The 25,215-nt window shown below is 33.7% G+C and overlaps 1 protein-coding gene across 4 annotated transcripts in view; it reads left to right on the forward strand.

Moving 5' to 3' along the window:
• Window positions 1-25,215, forward strand: part of ATRNL1 (attractin like 1) — an 811,767-nt gene that overhangs the window by 198,962 nt on the left and 587,590 nt on the right. For 3 of the 4 annotated variants that reach the window (XM_039465348.2, XM_074382947.1, XM_074382948.1), the window contains 2 exons: window positions 2,658-2,876; window positions 15,414-15,551. In XM_039465348.2, the coding sequence (XP_039321282.1) occupies window positions 2,658-2,876; window positions 15,414-15,551 (357 nt within the window). The remainder of the gene's footprint in view (window positions 1-2,657; window positions 2,877-15,413; window positions 15,552-25,215) is intronic. The other variant, XM_074382946.1, reaches the window with a different exon arrangement.

The following is a 25,215-nucleotide window of genomic DNA, read 5'->3' on the forward strand; positions in this document are numbered from 1 at the left end:
ATTTATTCTACTTTGTCTAGTCTATTGTTAAAACTTTCCACTTGCATTTTGCAGTTTTCTAAATGTGCCTTTGATTTCCATAAATTGTTTTTTCAAAAAAAGTATTGTTTTGTAAAAATTTTTATTTATATCCTGAATTTTGTTTTAAATTTTCTTACGTGTTTTTCGCCTTTCTCTTGTATCTGATTGAGTAACATAGTAATCAACCTTCTGAGTTCTTCTGGCATTTCAAAGATTGTTATCTTGGTTTGGATCCATTGCTGAATAGGTAGTGTGACCTTTTGGCGGTATTATAAAACCCTATTTTTTCACATTGCCAGAATTATTTTTTTGGTTCCTTCCCATTTTTGTAGGCTACCTCTTCTAATTATTTTTTAATTTTTTTGATTCAACTGTGCTTTTTAAGTATCTTTTTTTCTTTTTGAGGATATGACTTTAATGTTTGTAGTTTATTTTAATCTAATTTGACTCTTGGTGCTTTCAGTCATGAAAACTCTATATGAGTTGCTTGGTTATAGAGAGTATTTTCATGATTCTCAGATACTGGTTGTAGTAGTAATGTGCTCCTGTATAAGCAGGTGCACTATCTCCTGTGGGGTTGGAACAGCAGAGGTCTCATGAAGCTTATATCATGTGCCAGTGGAGTGCAATATATATATATATATATATATATGCAATATATATATATATATAATACTGAGGAAAGAAAAATATATATATTTATCATGAAAAATATATTTATTTATATTTTCTTTCCCCAGTATTTTATTCACTGGGTTGAAAAATTCAGACTTTAGGTCAATAGGTGGTATCCACAGGTAAAATCAGGCTGTGGCTAAAGCAGGTATCATGATCCTTTCTTAAAAAAAAAGTTCTAAAATAAAACTTACTTTCTTAGAAAATAACCGTATAACAATATTAGGAAATTTGATTTATTCAGGGTGAGTCCCACTAAATATTTACTTTCTCTTCACATGATACATTTTACAAATCATACATGACAGTAGATAATTGAAATGTCAAGCTAATATTAATAATTAGATATTTTCCATTGTGTCCTATTGATGACATAGTCACCCAATATACTTTTGTAAACAATTAGAATAAACTAGTTGACAATATGGTGGACTAACTGCAATCACAAATATACTATAAATGTTTTAAACCAACAAAACTAAGGAGGGATATGGTAAATAGAAAGTTTTAAATTGTGTCATTTAGCAGTGTGGACTGTTGAAAAAGTATAATTTTTCAAAGCAAGACTCTTTGTGTCAATGAATTATTTATCTACAAATTTAACATTAGCCACTTCTGTTTAATGACTAAAAGAGTATTCTTTTTTTTTTTTTTAATTTCTTGTTAAGCAAGTACAGGAGACAAACTTATTCTTTACCTTCCTATAAAGGTATGAGATCTGCAGCCCTCAAAGGATTGACAACTACAAATAATGTCATAATTTGTAGATTTTAAAATCCAATATTCTGCTGTCTCTGCACACTCAACTATATCAAGTTCCTAATGTTCACTGAGAAATTCGTGCCATTGTTTGTAGTTTTCTTAGCAACAATTTTGTTCCCAGTAGTATTAAAATGCTGAGTGGCAGCTAAGTCATTAACATTATACAATGAAATTGATTCTGCCAGAAATCTACCATTTTTTCCTCCATTGTTTTTTCTTTCATGTGACCAGAAGATATTATTCATGATGCCTTGTATTTCTGTCACTGTCTTCTATTTATAAAAAATTTCCAAGACACAATATAGTATTCCTCGCTAAATAATAGTAAAAGTAACTATGTAAATATGAAAAGTATCTCAGCTTAATGTAAGATGCTCAGGTTGTTAATTAAAAATTTAAAACATTTCATAGCAATGGAAATGACTATGCTGTTAGACTATAATGTCTGCTTATCTTTGGCAAACATCATCATATTCATAGGTTTTATTGAGTCTCATAGGTTATACCTGGAATCAAAAACCAGCAACAACAAAGGTTGAGTGTCAGTGAATGAGTCTTAGAGTGTTATTTTACAGCCCTGCAAATTAGAATGTGTGCTCTGGTTGCCTGGCTGAAGGAGAGTGACAGGTTTTTGTGTTCCCACCCAGCTTGGTTTTTTGGATGAGATTAAGTTTACTCATTACATAATGGCCAAATACTAGTATCTTGGACCCTTGGGAGGAGCATGTCCATAACAGATAGTCCAAGTATAGCCCAGCAGTCTCAGGAAATGGGCAAACATCACTTACTCTGGATATCCATAGGCAGAATACAGAATCATTGAAGGTTCTCAGGCACGACAAGAATGGCTAGCATGATTTTACATCACAGACAATAATAAAGGTGGTCTGTAGGGCCCTAGATCATCTCCCCCAAATTTTTGGGAGTCCTCAATTACTGACTTTATTTTTCTCCATGTCATGGTTAACCATACTTTTTTTCACTCCTATGTCAGACTGTTTATCTCCTCTTGATTGTGATGTATATTTTAATTGCTTTTAGTAATTGCTGTCTCTTAAATATTATTGCAAAAATGTTTACATTAACTATAGATGACCTTTCATTGTTTTTTCATGATCATACTTATTTTTTTATTAGCCTATAATTCTATACTAATGTATAGTCAGGTTAACATACTTGTCAATGTTCCTGTCATGCAGCTCAAAATTGTTCTGGATTGAGAACCTGTGGACAGTGTTTGGAACAGCCTGGATGTGGCTGGTGCAATGATCCTAGTAATACAGGAAGAGGACATTGCATTGAAGGTTCTTCACGGGGACCAATGAAGCTTATTGGAATGCACCACAATGAGATGGTTCTTGACACCAATCTTTGTCCCAAAGAAAAGAACTATGAGTGGTCCTTTATCCAGTGTCCAGGTAATAATAATGTGATGAAACAATTTAACTTTCTTCTTAAGGGATCCAAGAAGGAGTTTTCTTTTCTTATAATAAAGAAAATGTAGCTTTAGAAAAAAAGAACAATGAAAATGAGACTAAAATGTCTAAGATAAAAAATTCTTCCATGGACTACATCTGTCTCAGTTATACAGGTGGTATTCTGTTTAGAATCATTAGATAGGCTAAATGAATTCATGGAATATCATGATTGGCTTTTATTTCTTTTTATTCTTTAAATATTTTGTTATTTAACTTTAAGTTCTGGGATACAAGTGCAGAACGTGGACATTACATAGGTATATACGCATCATGGTGGTTTGCTGCACCTATTGACCCATCCTCCGAGTTTCTTCCCCTCACCATCTTGCAACGGGGACTGGTGCATGTTGTTCCCCTCCCTGTGTCCATGTATCTTCATTGTTCAACTCCCACTTATGAGTGAGAACATGCGGTGTTTCATTTTCTGATCCTGTGTTAGTTTGCTGAGGATGATGGCTTCCAGCTTCATCCATGTCCCTGCAAAGGACATGATCTCATTACTTTTTATGGCTGTGCAGTATTCCATGTTGTATATGAACCACATTTTCTATATCCAGTCTATCATTACTGGGCATTAGGGTTGATTCCATGACTTTGCTATTGCAAATGGTTCTGCAATAAACACATATGTGCATGTGTCTTTATAGTAGAGTGATTTATATTCCTTTATATATATACCCAGTAATGGGATTGCTGGGTCAAATGGTATTTCTGGTTTTATATCCTTTAGGAATTACAGTGTAAGAACAAGCCTGTTTCTCCACAGCTTCACCAGTGTCTATTGTTTCTTGACTTTTTAATAATTGCCATTCTGACCGACGTGAGATGGTATCTCATTGCGGTTTTGATTTGCATTTCTCTGATGATCGGTGATGTTGAGCTTTTTTCATACATTTGTTGGCTGTATAAATTTCTTCCATTGAGGAGTGCCTGTTTATATCCTTTGCCCAGTTTTTTATGGAGTTGTTCATTTTTTTCTCCTAAATTTATTTATGTTCCTTATAAATTCTGTATATTAGACCTTTGTCAGATGGGCAGATTGCAAAATTTTTCTCCTATAGGTTGCCTGATGATAATTTCTTTTGCTGTAAAGAAGCTCTTTAGTTTAATTAGATTGTATTTGTCAATTTTGCCTTTAGCTGCAACTGCTTTTGGCGTTTTCGTCATGAAGTCTTTGCCCATGCCTAAGTCCTGAACGTTATTGTCTACGTTTTCCTCTAGGGTTTTTATGGTTTTGGGTTTTACATTTAACTATTTAATCCATCTTGAGTTAATTTTTGTATAAGGTGTAAGGAAGGGGTCCACTTTCGGTTTTCTGCATATGGCAAACCTGTTTTCCCAGCACCATTTATTGAATAGGAGATGCTTTCCCCATAGCTTAGTTTTGTCAGGTTGTTGAAGATCAGATGGTTATAGATGTGTGGCATTATTTCTGAGGTCTCTGTTGTGTTCCATTGGTCTCTGTCTGATTTTGTTACTGTAGCCTTGCAACCTAGTTTGAGGTCAGGTAGCATGATACCTCCAGCTTTGTTCCTTTTGCTTAGAATTGTCTTGGCTATACAGGGTCTTCTTTAATTCCATGTGAAATTTAAATTAGTTTTTTCTAATTCTGTGAAGAAAATGTCAATGGTAGGTTGATGAGAATAGCATTGAATCTATAAATCACTTTGGGCAGTGTGGCCATTTTCACACTATTGATTCTTCCTATCCATGAAGATAGAACGTTTTTCCATTTATTTGTGTCATCTCTTATTTCCTTAAGCAGTGCTTTGTTATTCTCTTTGAAGAGGTCCTTTATATCCCTTGTTAGGTGTATTCCTAGGTATTTCTTTCCCTTTGTGAATGGGAGTTCATTCATGATTTGGCTCTCTGCTTGTCTGCTGTTGGTGTAAAGGAATGCTTGTGATTTTTGCAAATTGATTTTGTATCCTGAGGCTTTGCTGAAGTTGATTATCAGTTATAAGAGTTATTGGACCGAGATGATGGGGTTTTCTAAATGTAAAATCATGTCATCTGCAAACTGAGACAATTTGACTTCCTCTTTTCCTGTTCGAATGCCCTTTCTTTCTTTCTCTTACCTGATTGCCCTTGCCAGAACTTCCAATACCATGTTCCATGTAGGATAGGAGTGGTTAGAGAGGGCATTCTTGTCCTGTACTGGTTTTCAGAGGAAATGCTTCCAGCTTTTGCCCATTAATATGATATTGGCTGTGGGATTGTCGTAAGTAGCTCCTATTATTGAGCTATGTTCCATCAATACCTAGATTAGTGAGAGTTTTTAATATGAAGGGATGTTGAATTTTATCAAAGGCCTTTTCTGCATCTATTGAGATAATCATGTGGTTTTGTCTGTGGTTCTGTTTATGTGATGAGTTATGTTTATTGATTTGTATATGTTGAACTAGCTGCATCCTAGGGATGAAGCTGACTTCTGGTATGTTTTTTGATGTGCTACTGGATTCACTTTACTGGTATTTTATTGAGGATTTTCACATCAATATTCATCAGGGAAATTGGCAGAAATTTTCTTTTTCTGTTGTTTCTTCCTAGTTTTGGTATCAGGTTGATGCTGGCTTCATAAAATTAGTTAGAGAGGAGTCCCTCCCTTTCAGTTATTTGGAATAGTTTCAGAAGGAATGGTACTGGCTCCTCTTTGTACCTCTGGTAGAATTTGGTTGTTAATCCGTCTGGTTCTGGGCTTTTTCTGGTTGGTAGGCTATAAATTACTCCTTCAATTTCAGAACCTGTTATTGGTCTATTCAGGGATTTAACTTGTTTCTGGTTTAGTCTTGGGAGGGTGTATGTGTGCAGGAATTTATAAATTTCTTTTGGGTTTTCCAGTTTATTTGCATAGAGGTGTTTATAGCATCATCTGATGGTAGTCTGTATTTCTGTGGGGTCAGTGGTGATATCCCCTTTATCATTTTTTGTTGTGTCTATTTGATTCTTCTCACTTTTCTTCATTAACCTAGCTAGCATTCTATCTATTTTGTTAATTTTTTCAAAAAAACCAGCTTCTGAATTCACTGATTTTTTGAAGGGCTTTTCATGTCTCTGTCTCTTTCAGTTCTGCTCTGATCTTAGTTATTTACCGTCTTCTGCTTGCTTTTGGATTTGTTTGTTGATGCTTCTCTAGTTCTTTTAGTTGTGATGTTAGAGTGTCAGTTTGAGATCTTTCCAGCTTTCTTATGTGGTCATTTACTGCTGTAAATTTCTCTCTCAACATTGCTTTAGCTATGTTCCAGAGATTCTGGTATTTTGTCTCTTTGTTCTCATTCATTTCAAAGAACTTCTTGATTTCTGCCTTAGTTTCATTATTTACCCAGGGGTCATTCAGGAGCAGGTTTTGAAATTTCCATGTAATTGTGTGGTTTTGAGTGAATTTCTTAATCCTGAGTTCTAATTTGATTGCACTGTTGTCTAAGAGACTGTCTATGATTTTGGTTCTTTTGCATTTGCTGAGAAATGTTTTACATCAAATTATGTGGTCAATTTTAGAATAAGAGCCATGTGGCACTGAGAAGAATGTATATTCTGTTGATTTGGGGTAGAGAGTTCTGTAGATGTCTATTATGTCTACTTGATCCAGAGCTGAGTTCAAGTCCTGAATATCCTTGTTAATTTTCTGTCTTAATGATCTGTCTAGTATTGATAGTGGGATGTTAAAGTCCCCCACTATTATTGTGTAAGTCTAAGTCTCTTTGTAGGTCTCTAAAAACTTGTTTTATTAATTGGGTGCTCCTGGTTACTGGGTACATATATATTTAGAATAGTTAGCTCTTCTTGTTAAATTGTTCCCTTTATCATTATGTAATGCCCTTCTTTGTCTTTTTTGATTTTTGTTAGTTTAAAGTCTGTTTGTCAGAGACTAGTATTGCCTCAGCTGCTTTTGTTTTTGCTTTTTATTTGCTTGGTAAATTTTCCTCCATCCTTTTATTTTGAGCCTATGTGTGTCCGTGCTTGTGAGTTGGATCTCCTGATACATCACACTGATTGATCTTGACTCTATCCAGTTAGCTAGTCTGTGTCTTTTAATTAGGGCATTTGGCCTATTTGCATTTAAGGTTAATACTGTTACATGTGAATTTGATCCTGTCATCATGATGCTATCTGGTTATTTTGCACACTAGTTGATGCAGTTTCTTCATAGTGTCATTGATCTTTATATTTCAGTGTGTTTTTTAGTCACTGATACTGGCTTTTCCTTTCCATATTTAGTGCTTCTTTCAGGATCTCTCGCAAGGTAGGCCTGGTGGTAACAAAATCCTTAAGCATTTGCTTGTTTGGAAGGGATCTTTCTCTTATGAAGCTTATTTTGGCTGGATATGAAATTCTGGATTTAAAATTCCTTCTTTTTTTTTTTTTTTTTAAATAAGAATGCTGAATATTGGTCCCTAGTCCCTCTGGCTTGTGGAGTTTCTGCTGAGAGGTCTGCTGTTAGTCTGTTGGGCCTCCCTTTGTAGGTGACTTGGCCCTTCTTTCTGGCTGCCATTAACATTTTTTTCTTTTTTTTGACCTTGGAGAATCCGAAGATTATGTGTCTTGGGGTTGATCATCTCATGGAGCATCTTAGTGGTGTTCTCTATATTTCCTGAATTTGAACATTGGCCTGCCTTGCTAGGTTGGGGAAGTTCTCCTGGACAGTATCCTGAAAAGTGTTTTCCAGCTTGGTTCCATTCTCCTTGTCTACTTGAGGTGCTCCAGTCAATCATAGGTTTGGTCTCTCTGCAATGTTCTGTATTTCTTGGAAGCTTTGTTTGTTTCTTTTCATTCTTTTTTCTCTAGTCTTGTCTGCATGCCTTATTTCAGCAAGGTTGTCTTTAAACTCTTATTTTTCTCCCACTTGGTCACCTCGGGTATTGATATTTGTGTTTGCTTCATGAAGTTTTCTGGCTGTCTTTTTTGCTCCATCAGATCATTTGTTTCTGAACTGGTTATTTTAGTTAGCATCTCCTCTAACCTTTTATCAAGATTCTTAGCTTCTTTGCTGTGGGTTAGAACATACTCCTTTAGCTCAGTGTAGTATTTTATTACCTGCCTTCTGAAGCCTACTTCTGTGAATTTGTCCATCTTATCATCTGTCCAGTTCTGCACTCTTGCTGGAGAGATGTTGTTATCATTTTGAGGAGAATAGGTACTTTGGCCTTTTGGGTTTTTGGCATTTTTGTTGTTGTTGTTAATTCTTTCTGATCTTGAGTTTGTCTAGTTTCGAGTTTGAGTCTGTCTATTTTCTTTGAGGCTGTTGGCCCTTGGAGAGGATTTTCGTGGGGCTTTTTTGTTGTTGTTGTTGTTGCTCTCTGTTTTTCTTTCAGTGATAAGGTCCCTCTTCTGTAGGGCTGCTGTGTTTTGCTGGGGCTTCACTTCAGACCCTATTCATCTGGTTTGCTCCTGCATGTGGAGATGCCACTCGAGGAGACTGGAGAATGGCACAGATGGGTGCCTGCTTCTTCTTCTGGGATGTCTGACCTTGAAGGTCAGCAAGTCTGTGTCTTTTAAGTGGAAAGTTTAATTTGTTTACATTAAGTTACTATTGATATGCGAGGGCTTATTTATGTCATTCGTTAAGTGATTTATGGTTGTTTTATATATCCTTTGCTTCTCTCTTATTGTTTATCATTGTGGTTTTGTAGTTTTGTGTAGTGGTAGCATTTGAATAATTTTCCTTATTTGTGTGCTTGCTTCATCAGGGAGTTTTATACTTTCATTTGTTTTTATGATGGCAAATATTGTCCTTTCACTTCCTCAAGCATCTGTTTCAGGACTTGGCTAGCAGTAATGAATTCCATTTTGCTTGTTTGGGAAAAGAACATAGCTATCATAATACTGAAGAGGGAAAGCTGAAACTTTTTTTTTTTTTTTTTTAAGAACTGGAAAAACAAAGGGATGCACACTTGCACCACTTTTATTTAACATAGTATGGAAAGTCTTCAGACTGAGCACTTAGGCAAAAGCAAGAAATTAAATGTATCTAAACAGGAAAGAAGGGACTCAGACTGTATCTGTTTGCAGGTGACATGATTTTATATGTATAAAAGCATAAAGATTCTATCAAGAAACTGTTAGTACTGACAAATGAAATCAGTAAAGTTGCAGAATGCCCAGTCAACTCACAAAAATCAGCATTTTTATACATGAACAATGACTAGGAGAAAAGGAAATCAAGAAGGTGATACCATTTACAGTAGCTGCAAAAAATTAAAATACTTAGAAATAAATTTAACCAAGGAAATGAAAGACCTAGAAACCTTTAACATATACATTTTAACATATTAAAATATTTTTCAGATTTATATTAATACCAGTGAGATATAATGTTACTCATGTCAGTCTATTCTTTTTCTTCATTTTTTTGTCTTATTTTTTAATATGTACTACATCTATTTATGTGTGGGCCCACCAGTACTCTATTAAAATTATTACTTTATATAATTTTATATCTTTTAAAGAATTTGAGGAATGAAAGGAGGGCAAGTATATATTTATAGCTTTTATTATATTAATCTTTTTACCATTTCTGGTTTTTGGAGGGCAAGTATATATTTATAGCTTTTATTATAATAATCTTTTTACCATTTCTGGTTTTCCTTATTTGTTCCTACGACTCCAAACCACCTGGTATCATATCTTTAGCCCAACACAGGTTTTCTTCACTCACCTATTTTAAGCTTTTATTGGCAAACATATTACATTTTTATGGTTATAGGACAAATAATACTATTATATACATATATTTAAAAATAATTCTTTAATAACATCAGGTAATAGAAAAAAGAAAAATAAATATGCATTTTCTATTTTTATTATTACACAATTATAACCAGTACTATTTCTTTCTTTTTTTGCATGGAGTTGAATTACTGTCTGGGTCGCTTGCTTTCCTGTGAATAACTTTCTGTAGTGTTTCTTGTATGGCTGGCCTGCTAGCATTTAATTCTTTTAATGTTTTGATATTTAGGAATGCCATTATTTCTCTGATTTTTTTTAAAGGTAGCTTTGCTTGACAGAGGATTCTTGGTTAGCAGTGGTTTTTTGAGTATAAATTATTGTATTGCTTACTGGCCTCTATTATTTCTGATTAAAAATCAGTTGTTAATCTTATAGGGCTTTTTTGTAAGTGAGAAATGATTTTATCTCTTTCTTCTTTCTAGACTTTGTCCTTGTTGCATTCATAATAATAATTATAATGGGACTTTCCGTGGATCTTTTTGTGTTTGTCCTATTTAGAGTTTGGATGTGGAAGTTAGGTTTCCTGGATGTGTAAGTTAATGTTTTTCAACAAATTTGAGAAGTTTGCAGCAACTATGTTTTCAAATAATTTTTAGTTTCTTTTCTATCTCTCTTTCCTCTGTTTTTGGTGTTCCTATCATTCACCTGATGGTAAAATTAATGATGTCCCATATGTTTTCCCAAGCTCTGCTTACTTTTCTCCATTTCTAATTCTCTCTGTATTTTAGATTACATAATCTATCAGTCTGTCTTTAAGCTTGCTGATTGTTTTTCTACCAGTTCAGATCTTCTGTTGAATTCTAGTGTATTTTTTGTTATTGTACTTTTCTACTTCATTTTTTTTTCAAAAATTTTAGTTCTTTGTTGATATTCTCTATTTGATGGGACATTGTCATCATACCTTTCTTCTTCAGGCATAATTTCCTTATTTTTCATATCTTTAATTTTGAACATTTCATCTTCTATATGTATTCTTACTCCGTTTTAATCAACTCTTTTTTTTAATCTCCTGATTTTTATGGTGTTTTTGAAGTTTTTATTGTGAAATTTAATTTAGAATTTTTTTTTTTCCTTTCCATGTCAGGGTTTGGCAAACCAAGGCTGGTAGGCCAAATCTAGTCTGCTGCAGATTTATGTAAAGAAAGTTTTATTAAAGTACAACTCTACCCAGCTATTTGTGTATTGTGTTTGTTTGCTTTTGCACTACAGTTGCAGAAAGGAATAGTTGTGACAGAGACTGTATGGCCTGCGAAGCATAAAATGCTGTCTAGTTCCTTATGTAAGAAAAGTTTTCCCAATTTCTTTCCTGTGGTATATTTGTGTAACCTGAGCTGTGGATGTATTTACAAGGATCATTTGCATCTGCTTTTACACTATCTATGGGACTTTTCTTGTTCACAGAATAGGTTTATATTCATGTTTTATTTGGTGGTTTGTTCAACAAATGTATGACGTGAATTTCAAATTACCATATATGCCTGACATATCCTTTAAGTTCTCACAAGTGATTTTTTACCCTTTAAGTTCTCACAAGTGATGTTTTTCTTTCATACACATATCCTAGGGGACTTAAAATTCTTTTCTGCATTTTGCAGAGCTTATGATGTGTTTAAATGCCTTTTTTCATAGATAGTTTCTACAGTTGATAGTATCACTTTATGAACATGGTTCAGTTTACCTTGCTTCCGTTAGGATGCCAAGAATTACATCTTCTTGGTCTTCTCGATTTTGGAACCCATACCTTCTAACCCTTCTTGTCTTTTCCATGTATGGTAAAATTTTGTTGCTAGATCAAACTTAACTTTACTATTCTTATTTGGAATGTCTGCTTCATTTCTAGTACCTGATAATTCTCATTTCTTTTAAAGTGGTATATGTATTGAAAAATGCTTTGGATAAATTTTTGTCTTAAATTTCTGTGTATATTTTTTAAGTTTATTAAGATTGTCAAAAAGATATTTTTAAATGTTGCACATCTGTTGCAGAGCAACTATTTTTCCAAAGTATGTACTTATTTGCATATCAAATGCTGAGTTGTCATTATATTGTATTTTAATTTTTTCTTGTTTGTGTGTCCATAAATGAGGAGCCATCTGGAGTGGTTTTAAAATTTACAGAAGATAGAATGGATGATTTCTCTAGTTTTATCCGTATTCAATAGCTACTGAGATATTAGATGATATTCGAACCTTTCAAGCAACAATGTAACCTCAACAGACTATTATGTGTAAGCTTACATTACCTATTCATCTAACACTCTTTTGGTAGTGGGGACTAGAACATAATCATAGGCTGACTAATGTATCATTTTTTTTTGTTGGTGTTTGATACAGCCATTATGTTTGGGTCCCCTTTTCTATAATATGCTTTCTCCTTTGCCATTGCTACTGTACTAGTTATAAAGTGTGACAATTATCAGACATTTTTTCTCCAGATATTTTTTGTGCAGTTAGGTCTAAAGTATACTGGCTTTCTGCATTATATATAAACCATGTCAGGTGCTTCCTTGACTCACACTTTCCACAAGATGGATGAAGGAATACTAGTGATACGCTTCTTGACTGCCCTGTGACTAACCTTTGTTTTCAGAATTTTTCTTACTCAGGAAAGGAGGGTTGAGTGGAATTTTCCCAGGGAACCTCTTTTAACATTAAGAGGTATTGTAGATTAATATCTTCTGGTTTTGTTTATGTAGGTCACCATACCAAAATGCCTGTCATTGCTGGTACATTTACTTATTATTTTAGTGTTAATCTGTGAGGGAGATGTTAGGTATGAGTGCTAAAATTAGCTGCCTTATTCAGATGTTAAAGCATTCAGTTTTCTAATGATTCTTCCAAATGGCCAGAAATTTCATGAAGTTCTTATAGTAACCCACTTCTTAACTTTAAATCTTCTGGTAATTCTTTATATGAGGTGGGCACTCAATAAATTTTGTTTTTATTTGAGTAAATTAATTAGTGGTGTCACAGAGTAAATTTTCTGTGAAACAATACCTTAAACTTTTAAGCATAATGTTATAAAATTAAAGTTCTAATAACATTATTGTAAAAATAATATGAATTCATTGTAGACAATTGGTCTAAAAAATCTTACTATAGTAAGATACCCATCATTAGCTTTTACATAAGCACATTTATACATCTAATCACAAATTGTCATCCTTTTGTTAAATTGATGTGTAAAATATGTACGTTTTATGGGTTTCAATGGGATGTTTCAATGCATGTATATGTTGTATAATGGTTGAATCATGGTAATTAGCATATCTATTACCTTAAACATTTACAATGTCTTTGTTATGAGAACATTCAGAATCCTCTCTTCTATTTGAAATGCATTATTGTTAGTTATAATCACCCGACTATGTTCTTGTACTCTTTTGCATAGTAGGTATTCCTTCTATCTGTAGCATTGTATGCATTAACCAACCTCTCCATAACTCCCCCTCCTCCTATCCTCTCCTGTTTCCTGTAATCATCATTATACTCTTAATGTCTATGAGATCTTTTTTTAAAGATACCATATATGATTGAGATTATGTGGTATTTGTTTTTCTGTACCTGGCTTATTTCACTTAACAAAATGTCATCTGAACTCATCCATGTCCCAAATGATGGGATTTTATTTTTTATGGCTTGTTTCATGGCTGAAAATATTTCATTATGTGTGTGTGTGTGTGTGTGTGTGTGTGTGTGTGTGTGTGTGTGTGTATAAAGTCCCTTTTCTCCACATACATACCAGCATTTGTTTTTTTTACTTCCTTGCTTGTGCATTCAGATTTTTTTTATCCCTTGTGAAGGTAACTGGATGTGTGGGTGATTATTCGGATTGATGCTTCTTCAGGAGTATGATTGTTGGAGAAACCTACTTTGCCCTTTTGCTCTGGTATCTTGAGTTCAACATTGCAATATTTCTAAATATAATACACTGTATCAATGGCTTCTCTTGATTTGTCATGAATATTTTTCCTTGTTATTAAATTTTCTCTGAGTTGTTTCATAATATAACATGGAATTTAAAAACATATTATGCTTTTTTCAATTTCATAAAGAGGATGATGAGCATTTTTTTATAACTGTGTATTTTCTATTTTTGTTTTTTTGCATTATGAGAAAATTTTTAAATTCTTTTATTTTTGTCTTTCTAAAATATATTATAATATAGTTGCACCTCTAAGAATTTCTATAAAGTATTTGGTTTTATTCTTTTGTGTGTCCGTTTCTTCCCCTATGCTAGGCTCTTGGGAATTCCTCTTACTTTCAAGTATTCTGAATATAAGAGGCAGTTTTACATGCTATTTAATATCTGTTTTATTTAAAATTCAAAGTTATATATGTGTATTTGTTTCTGTCATTGATTAGCTGTGTGGCTTTGTGTAGTTGCTTAACGCAGATTTCCTCATCTTAGAAACAGTTCCAAACACAGCAGCTTCCACATAGCATTGTTTTGAAGATTAAATTATAAAATTCATGTGTACCATGTGGTACTCTACTTGGCCAAGGCATGGTGTTTACAATGGTTAAAAATATATGCTTATGTATACTTACCAATCAGAATAGATACCAACTGCAAACTATTTGGCGTCAGCAGAATATTGGCTTTTCTCATGGAGTGAGAGAGCTCAATTAAATGCTAGTTGCTATCTTAGTTGTAATAAGTAAAATAATCATGAAGATGACAATTATGATAATTTTTGACCAAACAGTTACCAAACTAAGTTAATATTATGTCCCAAATAGCACAAAGAACTGAGCTTTCATATATGAACTTTACTCTGAAATTTTTTATTCTGCTGTAGTATTAACATCAAAACATGAAAGTCTTAGTTATACAGATATAGAAACAATCTCGTATTTTATATTTCATTCTGTTTAGTTCAAAGTTAAATAGACTTTCAGCTAAACCTTCAAGTTTTTCTTACCTAAGGAAGATGCACATTTATGCAAATTAATTCAGAAGTAGTATTTTTTTTTTTCACAAGATGGAGTCTTGCACTGTTGCCCAGGCTGGAGTGCAGTGGCACCATCTTGGCTCACTGCAACATCTGTTTCCCAGGTTTGAGAGATTCTCCTGCCTCAGCCACCCAAGTAGCTGAGATTACAGGCATGCACTACCATGTCTGGCTAATTTTTTTGTATTTTTAGTAGAGATAGGGTTTCACCAAGTTGGCCAGGCTGGTCTTGAACTCCTGACCTCACGTGGTCCCCCTGCCTTGCCCTCCCAAAATGCTGGGATTACAGACATGAGCCACCATGCCTGGCCCAAAAGTACTATTTTTATTAATTTTTACTGTTAGTTTACTTTAGTAAAAATCTATTGCCACATAATTTTCTATATTGATTGATTATTATTATGTATTAATACAATTAAGATGAGTTTTAGCACTTTATCAAAGTTATAATATTTAACCTTGTGTTTATATAACTTAACAGACATACCATTCTTATGAATTTTTAAGAATTATGCTAAAGAGTATTCCATCAGTAGTGATAGCTTTTATGTTCCAGTTCATCTTTAACCACAACACTGTAAAGAGGTTAAGGTAAAATTTCAACACATGATTTATTGTACACATTATCTTGCATTAAAACTTTGAGCTATATGTGTTATTAATTTTTAAACAAAACTTGGAAGGTGCTCTTTGGACATTTTTACAATCCAACTTTTTAAGATATATTCTTTGTTTTGATAGCTATTATACTTGATCTTATGTTAGATATTTGTAATACCTTTTACTGTTTTCTTTAGCTTGCCAGTGTAATGGACATAGCACTTGCATCAATAATAATGTGTGCGAACAGTGTAAAAATCTAACCACAGGAAAGCAGTGTCAAGATTGTATGCCAGGTTATTATGGAGATCCAACCAATGGAGGACAGTGCACAGGTAAGTTTCTTTTAAGCAAATTTTAGTGTATTTTTACTAAGGTAAAGATAATTAAGAAAGCAGCACCTGTTATGGAGAATACATATTAGTACAGAAAATGTTTTATTCAGTTTTACTATGTTTTCTAAGGAATATGTACTTATTAGCACTGTGAACTGTAAGAATTTATGATATGCTTGCTTCAAAAATATTAGTTTTATTTCAAAATGAGTGTATGTTCATTATTGTAATTTAACAAATACAGAGAAATAAAAGAAAAATTACCTACTCACTACTCAAAAATAATCATTGCTGATATTTTTTTAAAAAATAAAAAGTAGATTATTGTTATGACTTTAGAAATAAGAAATAATTAAAGGGTAAATGTGTACACTTTACATCAGGTAAGATTCTTATTGCACAGGGCAGTAGTATAGGATAGTATTTAAGAGCATATGGGTTTGGAACCAATTCTGGGTTGAAATCCCAACTCTGTCACTGTTCAAATGTATGACCTTGGTTCATTAACCTCTCAGTGTCTCATTTTTCCTGTATGTAAAATGGAGATGATAATAATTCATTGAGTTGTTGTAAAGATCAAATGAGATCATATGTAATATAGGCCTTAGGAACTGAAGCACATAAAAAAGAGCATTATAAAGGCTAACCATAATCATTGTATTCTTGTTTACTGAACTCTGCTTTCCTCCATCTTCCTGTCTATTCTGCTACTTCTTTCTTCTACTTTGCAAAGAATATTTGCTTTTAAATAAAATTTCCCTTTAAAGTTAAATTTAATAGAAATCCTTCTTTGTCTCTAGATTGGAACTTGCCTTTAAAATTTTTAATCTATCATCTCTAAATGGAGTTTGCCTATATAGCACCCACAGAAAAATGGTTTTTGCTATGAAAATGTGAGGAATTTTCAAAGAGGGAGTGGAGCCTGACTCTGTTTAAATAATTTTTTTTAACAGCTGGAAAGCTTTTAGAAATATGGATGTCTGGACTACTTTCTAAAACAATTAAATCATTATCTGGGTTGTAGTTGTAGGGTGAATCTTGGGTAATTGTTCTTTTAAAATGTTTACCAAGTGACTCTCCTACGCACTCAGAATTGAGACTCATGAGGAGTGATGAACTGATTCAACCTTTGAGTCAACACAATTGTGCAGCTAATACAGTTTTATTTTGGTATCCATGTGAATTAATTCCAAGACCCTTCCTGTATACCAACATCTGCAGGTGGTGAAGTCCCTTATATAGACTGGTGTAGTATTTTTATGTAACTGATGCACCTCCTCCTGTATACTTCAAATCATCTTTAGTTAGAATTCCTAATACAATGCCTACATTTCACTTTATTCACATGCATTCAAAGTATACTTGGTGCATGGCAAATTAAAATTTTGTGTCTTGGATTTTGTGTAATTGTTTTTCTGAATATTTTTGAATGGCTCTTGGTTGAGTTCATGGATATGGAAACCAGGGGTAAGGAGGGCCTACTGTAGTATGTTGGGTGACAAATAAAGATAGGTGAATGGAAGTTGTGTGATATACAGTGATCTGATCCATCTGAAGCTCTCACATAGATGCAATAGCTGACATTGAGCATTTTTTATATCCTAGGCACTGTCCTAATAGCTTTATAGTCATTATTTTATATTAGCTTTACAAAAACGGTATGGTATTACTTTGATCCTCATATTACATGTGAATAAAAATATTTAATACACAAAGAAATTTTCTAAAATACCCAAGATTATATTGCTAGTTAGAACAAGAAAATATTTCATTCCTAAACCCTGCTCTTAACTGTTAATGCAGGAGTTTTGTTAATATGGACCAGGAAGATCCATTTGTTCTCAGATAAAAGACACAGCTTAGTGCTCTCTCCAGTGGATACATAAGGTGCAGTAATTATGGTCAAGTGTAATCCACAAAATTTAGAGTCTACATCCTAGAGTCATAGTGTTTTTAAATTTTTTTTCTTAAATAAAAAGACCATGGTTTTCAAGACATACTCTTTCTGAAGTTTTTTACCACTGAATTTTGTATAGCTGTAAGTTTTATTGGAGAAAGTGCAGGTTTCAGATAGATTATGTGTTTTGATATATTGATTGCACAATTTTAAGAAAAAATATACTCTGAGATTTTTTATTCACATTACAATTTGTGTGTCTCTGTAAACTGTCATGTATTTAATATAAGATTGTGGTATTTTTTTTACTTTTATGAAAATTATTTTAGATATGTTTTCTAACATATTTTCATGCCCATATGTAATAGTTCATTCTGTAATTTACTTAATATGTTTCTGTTGGCATTTATATAATGCTTTTAAACATAACTCCAATTCTAGGGAATAACTTTCTAACAAAGTGAAACCTGCATAACAGATATTTAACTATCATAAGTAGACAATTCAGTGGCATTTAGTACATTTACAGTATTGTGCAACTATCATCTCTAATATTTTTAAGTTTTTAATTAAAAAAAAATCAATTTTTAATTTTTGTCAGTACATAGGTGTATATACTTACAGATTGCATTACATATCTTGATACAGGCATGCAATGTAAAATAATCACTTCAAGGAGAATGGGGTAACTATCTGCTCAAGCATTTATCCTTTGTGCTACAAGCAATCTAATTTTACTCTTTATTTCAAGTTATTTAAAAATGTCCAATTAAGTAACTATTGAGTATAGTCACCTTATTGTGCTATCGAATAGTAGGTCTTACTCATTCTTTCTATTGTTTTTGTGCCCCTTAACCATACCCCTTGCCCTCCAACCTCCAAAAAATATTGTTTTTTCTCATATTAAGCATCCCTCCCTTCTCCCAGCCCCACATTACCCTTCCCAGCCTGTGGTAACCATCCTTTTAGTCTCTATGATCATAAGTTCAATCGTTTTGATTTTTAGATTCCACAAATAAGTGAGAACATGCGATGTTTGTCTTTCTGTGCCTGGCTTATTTTACTTAACATAGTGATCTCCAGTTTTATCCATGTTGTGGCAAATGGCAGGATCTTACTCTTTTTAATGTACAAAATACCATAAAAATATATACCACATTTTCTTTATTCATTCATCTGTTAATGCAGCAGTCCCCAACATTTTTGACATCAGGAGTGGTTGTGGGGAAGACAGTTTTTCTACGGATGAGGTGGTGTTGGGGTATAGTTTACAGATTAAATGATTCTACCTCATATTATCAGGCATTGGTTAGATTCTTATAAGAAGTGTGCAGCCTAGATTCCTCACATGTAGAGTTCACAATAGGGTTCCAGCTCCTATGAGAATCTAATGCCACCACTGATCTGACAGGAGGCAGATCTCTGGCCTTAATGCTTGTTCACCCGCTGATCACCTCCTGTTGTGCAGTCGGTTCCTAACAGGAAATATACTGGTATCAGTTGCATCCAGGAGTTGGGACCGCTGTGTTAATGGACACTCAGGTTACTTCCAAACCTTATCTATTGTAAACAGTGCTGCAACATGGGAGTGCAGATATCTTTTTGATATACCAGTGTCCTTTTGTTTAGGTTTATACCCAGCAGTGGGATGGCTGTATCATATGGTTGCTCAACTTTTAGTTTTTTGAGGAACCTCCAAACTTTTCTCCATAGTGGTTGTACTAATTTACATTCCCACCAACAGTGTACAAGGATTCTGCTTTCTCCACATCCTCACAAGCGTTTGTTATTGTCTGGTTTTGGATATAAGCCATTTTAACTAGGGTGATAGCTCACTGCAGTTTTGATTTGAATTTCTCTGATGATCCATGATTTTGAGCACCTTTGCATATGCCTGTTTGCCATTTCTATGTCTTCTTTTGAGAAATATCCATTCAAATATTTTGCCCATTTTTTGATTAGATTATTAGATTTTTTTTTTCTGTGAGATTGTTACAGCTCCTTATATATTTGGGTTATTAATTCTTTGTCAGGTGAGTAGTTTGCAAATATTGTCTCCCATTCTGTAGGTTTTCTCTTCACTTTGTTGACTGTATCCTTTGCTGTGCAGAAGCTGTTTAACTTGTAATCCCATTTGTTCATTTTTGCTTTAGTTGCCTGTGCTTCAAGGGTATTTATTGTACAATAAATTTTGATCCAGACCAGTGTCCTGGAGATTTTCCCCAGTATTTTCTTCTGATAGTTTCATAGTTTGAGGTCTTAGCTTTAAGTCTTTATACCATATGCTTTTTATATATGGCAAGAGATAGGGTCTAGTTTCATTCTTCTGCATATAGACATCCAGTTTTCCCAGAACCATTTATTGAAGAGTCTGTCTTTTCCCCAGCATATGTTCTGAGCACCTTTGTCAAAAATGAAGTCACTGTAGCTGTGTCTATTTGTTTCTGAGTTCTCTGTTCTGTTCCATTGGACTATGTATCTGTTTTCATGCCACTATTACACTGTTTTGGTTACTATAGCTCCTAAGTATAATTTGAAGTGAGTTAATGTCATTTCTTCCATTCTTTTTGTTTTGGATAGCTTTGGCTATTCTGGGTCTTCTGTAGTTCCACATATACTTTAATATTGTTTTTCTTTTTTTCTGTTTCTGTGACAAATATCATTGTTATTTTAAGGGAGATTGCATTGTATCTGTAGACTGCCTTGGGTAATATGGACATTTTAACAATATTGATTCTTCCAAATTATGAATTGATTCTTCCAATGTATTTTTGGTGTTCTCTTCAATTTCTTTAATTAGTGTTTTATAGTTTTTGTTATAGAGATCTTTCACTTCTTTGGTTAATTCCCAGGTATTTAATTTTATGTATGGCTATTATATGTGGAATTACCTTTTAATATATTTTTTATATTGTTCACTTTTGGCTTATAGAAATGCTACTGATTTTTGTATGTTGATTTTGTATCTTGCAATTTTTCTGAATTTATTTATCAGTTCTAATAGATTTTTATGGAGTCTCTAGGTTTTTCCAAATATAAGCTCATGTTATCTGCAAACAAGGATAATTTGGCTTCCTCCTTTCCAGTTTGGATGCTGTTTATATTTTTCTCTGATTTCTCTAGTTAGAACAGTCAGTACTATGTTGAATAACAGTGGTGAAAGTGGGCATCCGTATTGTGTTCCAAATCTTAGAAGAAAGCCTCTCAAATTTTCCCCCTTCAGTATGATACTAGCTGTGGGTGTGTCATATATGGCTTTTATTAGGTGGAGTTATGTTCCTTCAATCCCCAGTTTTTTGAGAGTTTTATTATGAAGAGATGTTTAATTTTTTCAAATTTTTTTTACTGTCAGTTGAAATGATTAGGTCATTTTTATCCTTCATTCTGTTGATATGATGCATCACATGGATTGATTTGCATGTGTTGAACCATCCTTGCATCCCAGGGATAAATCCTACTTGGTTATGATGAATGATCTTTCTCATATATTGTTGAATTTTGTTTGCTGGCATTTTGCACCAATAGTGATTAGAGATTTTGGACTGTAGTTAAAAAAAAATTTTTTTTTGTTGTGTCTTTGGTTTTGATTTTAGGAATATTAACCTTGTAGAATGAGTTTGAAAGTAGTACTTCCTCCTCTGCTGTTTTTCAGAATAGTTAGAGTAGGATTGGTATTAGTTCTGCTTTATTTGTTTGGTAGAATTCAGTTGTGAAGCCATCAGATCCTAGGCTTTTCTTTACCAGGATAATTTTTATTACACCTTCAATAACATTACTTGTTATTGGTCTGTTCAGGTTTTTCATTTCTTCCTAGTTCAATCTTCATAGGTTGTATATGTGTAAGAAGTTTTTCTTTCTTCTAGATGTTCCCATTTATTGGCATGTAGTTGATCATAGTAGCCACTAATGGTCCTTTGAATTTTTGCAGTATCATATGAAATGTCTTCTTTTCATTTCTGATTGTATTTTTGTATATCTTCTCACTGTTTCATTTTATTAGTTTGTCTGGCTAAAGGTTTTTATATTTTGTTTAAACTTTCAGAAAACCAGCTTTTGTTTTATCAGTCTTATTTTCTTCATTTCAATTTTATTTGTTTCTGCTTTAATCTTTGATATTTTCTTCTACTCATTTTGGTTTGCTCTTCCTTTTCTATTCTTTAAGATGCATCATTAGATTATTTGAAGCTTTTCCTCTTTTTTGATATAGGCATTTATAGCTAGATACTTCCCTATTAATACTGCTTTTGCTATATCCCATAGGTTTTAGTATGTTGTTTGTCCATTATCATTTGTTTCAAGAAAATTTTCAGTTTCCTTCTTAATTTCTTCAGTGAACCCCTGGTCATTCAGGAGCATATTGCTTAATTTCCATGTGTTTGTAAATTCTTCTTGTTACTAATTTCTAGTTTTATTCCATCGTTGTCATAGTCAATGCTTTATATTATTTTAGTTGTTTTGAATGTTTTACAACTTGTTTTGTGACCTAACATATGGTCTATATTTGAGAATGATCTATGTGATTAGAAAAATAATGTGTATTCTGTAATTTTGGATGAAATTTTCTGTAAATATCTGTTAGATCTATTTGGTCTGTAGTGCAGATTAAGCCTTATGTTTCTTTGTTGATTTTTTGGAAGATCTGTCCAATGCTGAAAGTGTGGTGTTGAAATCTCCAACTATTACTGTATTGGGGCCTATCTCTCTCTTTACCTCTAATAATATTTGCCTTATATATCTGGGTACTTCATTGTTGGGGATATATATATATGTTATATTTTCTTGCTGAATTGAAGCATTTATCATCATACAGTGACTTTCTTTGTCTATTATTTTGTTTTTTTGTCTCAAAATCCATTTTGTCTGTTGTTAAGTATAGCTATTCCTATTCTTTTTCGCTTCCATTTGCAAGGAATATCTTTTTCCATTCCTTTATTTATAGCCTGTGTGTGTCTTTATTGGTAAAGTGTGTTTCTTGTAGGCAACAGATTATTCAGTCTTTTTTAAAATCCAGACTTTTGATTGAAGATTAATCCATTTATTTTCAAAGCTACTATTGATAAATAAGGACTTACTCCTGCCATTTTATTTTTTGTTTTCTGGTTGTTTTGTGTTCTTCTCTTCTTTTTTTTTTTTCTTTTCCTTTCTATCTTCCTTTAGCAAAGACAATTTTTTTTCTAGAGATGTGATTTAGCTTCTTGGTTTTAATTTCTTGTGTGTCCATTGCATGGTTTTTGGTTTGAAGTTACCAGGAGACTTGTAAATAGTACCTTATGACCCATTATATTAAGCTGAAAACAACTTGACAAATTTGTGGTCTTCTTTTCCTTCTTCCTTTCCCTCCTGTCTTCCTTTATTGAAGGTGTTTTTTTTCCCCTATTTTTTTTAGTTTTTATTTTTTGTGTATCCATTATATGTTTTTTGGTTTGTGGTTACCATGAGGCTTGCAAAAGCTATCTTATAGCCTATTATTTTAACCTCATAACAACTTGATACTGTTTACATAAACAAACAAAAAGAAAACTAATGAAAACTTTATACTTTAACATCATCCCCCCCTTTAACTTCATCTCCCTGCTTTTTAACTTTTTGCTCTTTGTGTTTATATCTTATTTTACTGTCAACATCTTGAAAAGTTGTTATTATTTTTGAGTGGTTCATTGTTTAATCTTTCTACATAGGATAAGAGTAGTTTACTCACCACAGTTACAGTGTTATAATATTCTGTGTTTTTATGTGTACTTACTGTTTTCAGTGAGTTTTTTGCTTTCAAGTGATTAATTTTTGCTGATTAATGTCATTTTTTTCTGTTTGAAGTACCCCCTTTAGCTTTTCTTTTAGGAGAGTTCTGGTGCTGATGAAATCATTCCACTTTTGTTTGTCTAGGAAAGTATTTCTTTTTCATGTTTGTAGGATATATATACATTTCAGGATATATATACATTTCAAAAGTTGTTTTCCTTCAGCACTTTAAATATGTCATGCCACTGTACCCTAGCCTGTAAGGTTTCCACTGAACAGTCTGCCGCCGGATGTATCGGCGCTCCATTGTATGTTATTTGTTGCTTTTCCCTTGCTGCTTTTAGGATCCTTTCTTTATTCTTGATCTTTGGGATGTGATTGATTATTAAATGCCTTGACGTCTTTGCTGGGTTTAATTCTGTTTGGTGTTATCTTCTTATACTTTGATATTGATATATTTCTCTAATTGGGAAGTTCTGTGTTGTTATCCCTTTGAATAAACTTACCCCTATCTCTTTCACTTCTTTCTTTTTAAGGCCACGAACTCTTAGATTTATACTTTTGTAGCTGTCTCTAAATTCTGTAGATATGCTTCATTGTTTTTTATTTTTTTCTTTTGTCTTTTCTGACAGTGTATTTTCAAAGGGCCTGTTTTAAAGCTCATTAATTTTTTATTCTGCTTGATTAATTCTGCTATTAAAAGACTGCTGATACATTTATCCATATGCCAATTACATTTTTCAGCTGCAGAATTTCCCCTTAATTCTTTTTAATTATTTCAGTCTCTTTGTTATGTTCATCTAATGGAATTCTCAATTTCTTCTTTTATCTTGCATTTAGTTGAGTTTCCTTAACACAGATATTTTAAATTCTCTGTTTGAAAGGTCACATATCTCTGTGTCTCGAGGATTGGTTCCTGGTGGCTTATCTATTTCATTTGATGAGGTCATGTTTTCCTGGATGGTGTTGATACTAGTAGATGTTCTTTAGTATCTGGGCATTGATAAAGTTAGATATTTATTGTAGTCCTCACTGTCTGGGCTTGTTTGTACTTGTCCCTCTTGGGAAGGCTTTCTAAATATTTGAAAGGACTTGAATGTTACGGTATTAGTTGTATCTGCTATAGAGGGGACTCTAAGCCCAGTAACACTTTATTTACAAACTCATTGAGGTACTGCTTTGATGGTCTTGGACAAGATCGGGGAGAATTCTGGATTACCATGAGAGACCGTTGTTCTCTTCCCTTATTTTCTCTGAAACAGAGTTTCTTTGTCCTGGGCCACTTAAAGCTAGGGGTGGGGTGACAAAAGTACCCCTGTGGCCATCACCAGTATGGCTGTGCTGGTCAGATATGAAGCCAGCACAGCATTGGATCTTACCTACAGCCTGCTGTATCCACTCACTGGTTACTGCCTGTGTTCACTTAAGGTCCTGGGGCTCTACAATCAGCAGGTGGCAAAGCCAGCTAGGCTTGTGTTCTTCCCTTCTGGATGACGAGTTCCCCAGGCCCCTGATGGATCCATAGGTGCTGTACAGGAGTTAGGGGCTAGAGTTAAAAACCTCAGAAGTCCACTTAGTGTTCTATTGTACATTGACTGAGCTGGCACTCAAACCACAAGACACGGTCCTTCCCACTCTTACCTACCCTTTCCAAAGGCAGAGGAGCCTCACTTCATAGCCACTGTCATCAAAGGCCATGGGGAGTATTACTAGACTACAGCTAATGATCCCTTAAGGTCCAAGGGCTTTTTTTTTTTTTGAGACGGAGTGTTTCGCTCTTGTTGTCCAGGCTGGAGTGCAATGGCGCGATCTCGGCTCACCACAACCTCCGCCTCCTGGGTTCAGGCAATTCTCCTGCCTCAGCCTCCTGAGTAGCTGGGATTACAGGCACACGCCACCATGCCCAGCTAATTTTTTGTATTTTTAGTAGAGACGGGGTTTCACCATGTTGACCAGGATGGTCTCGATCTCTTGACCTCGTGATCCACCCGCCTCGGCCTCCCAAAGTGCTGGGATTACAGGCTTGAG

This window comes from Saimiri boliviensis, chromosome 12 (genome assembly GCF_048565385.1).
Source record: "Saimiri boliviensis isolate mSaiBol1 chromosome 12, mSaiBol1.pri, whole genome shotgun sequence".
Lineage (NCBI taxonomy): Eukaryota > Metazoa > Chordata > Mammalia > Primates > Cebidae > Saimiri > Saimiri boliviensis.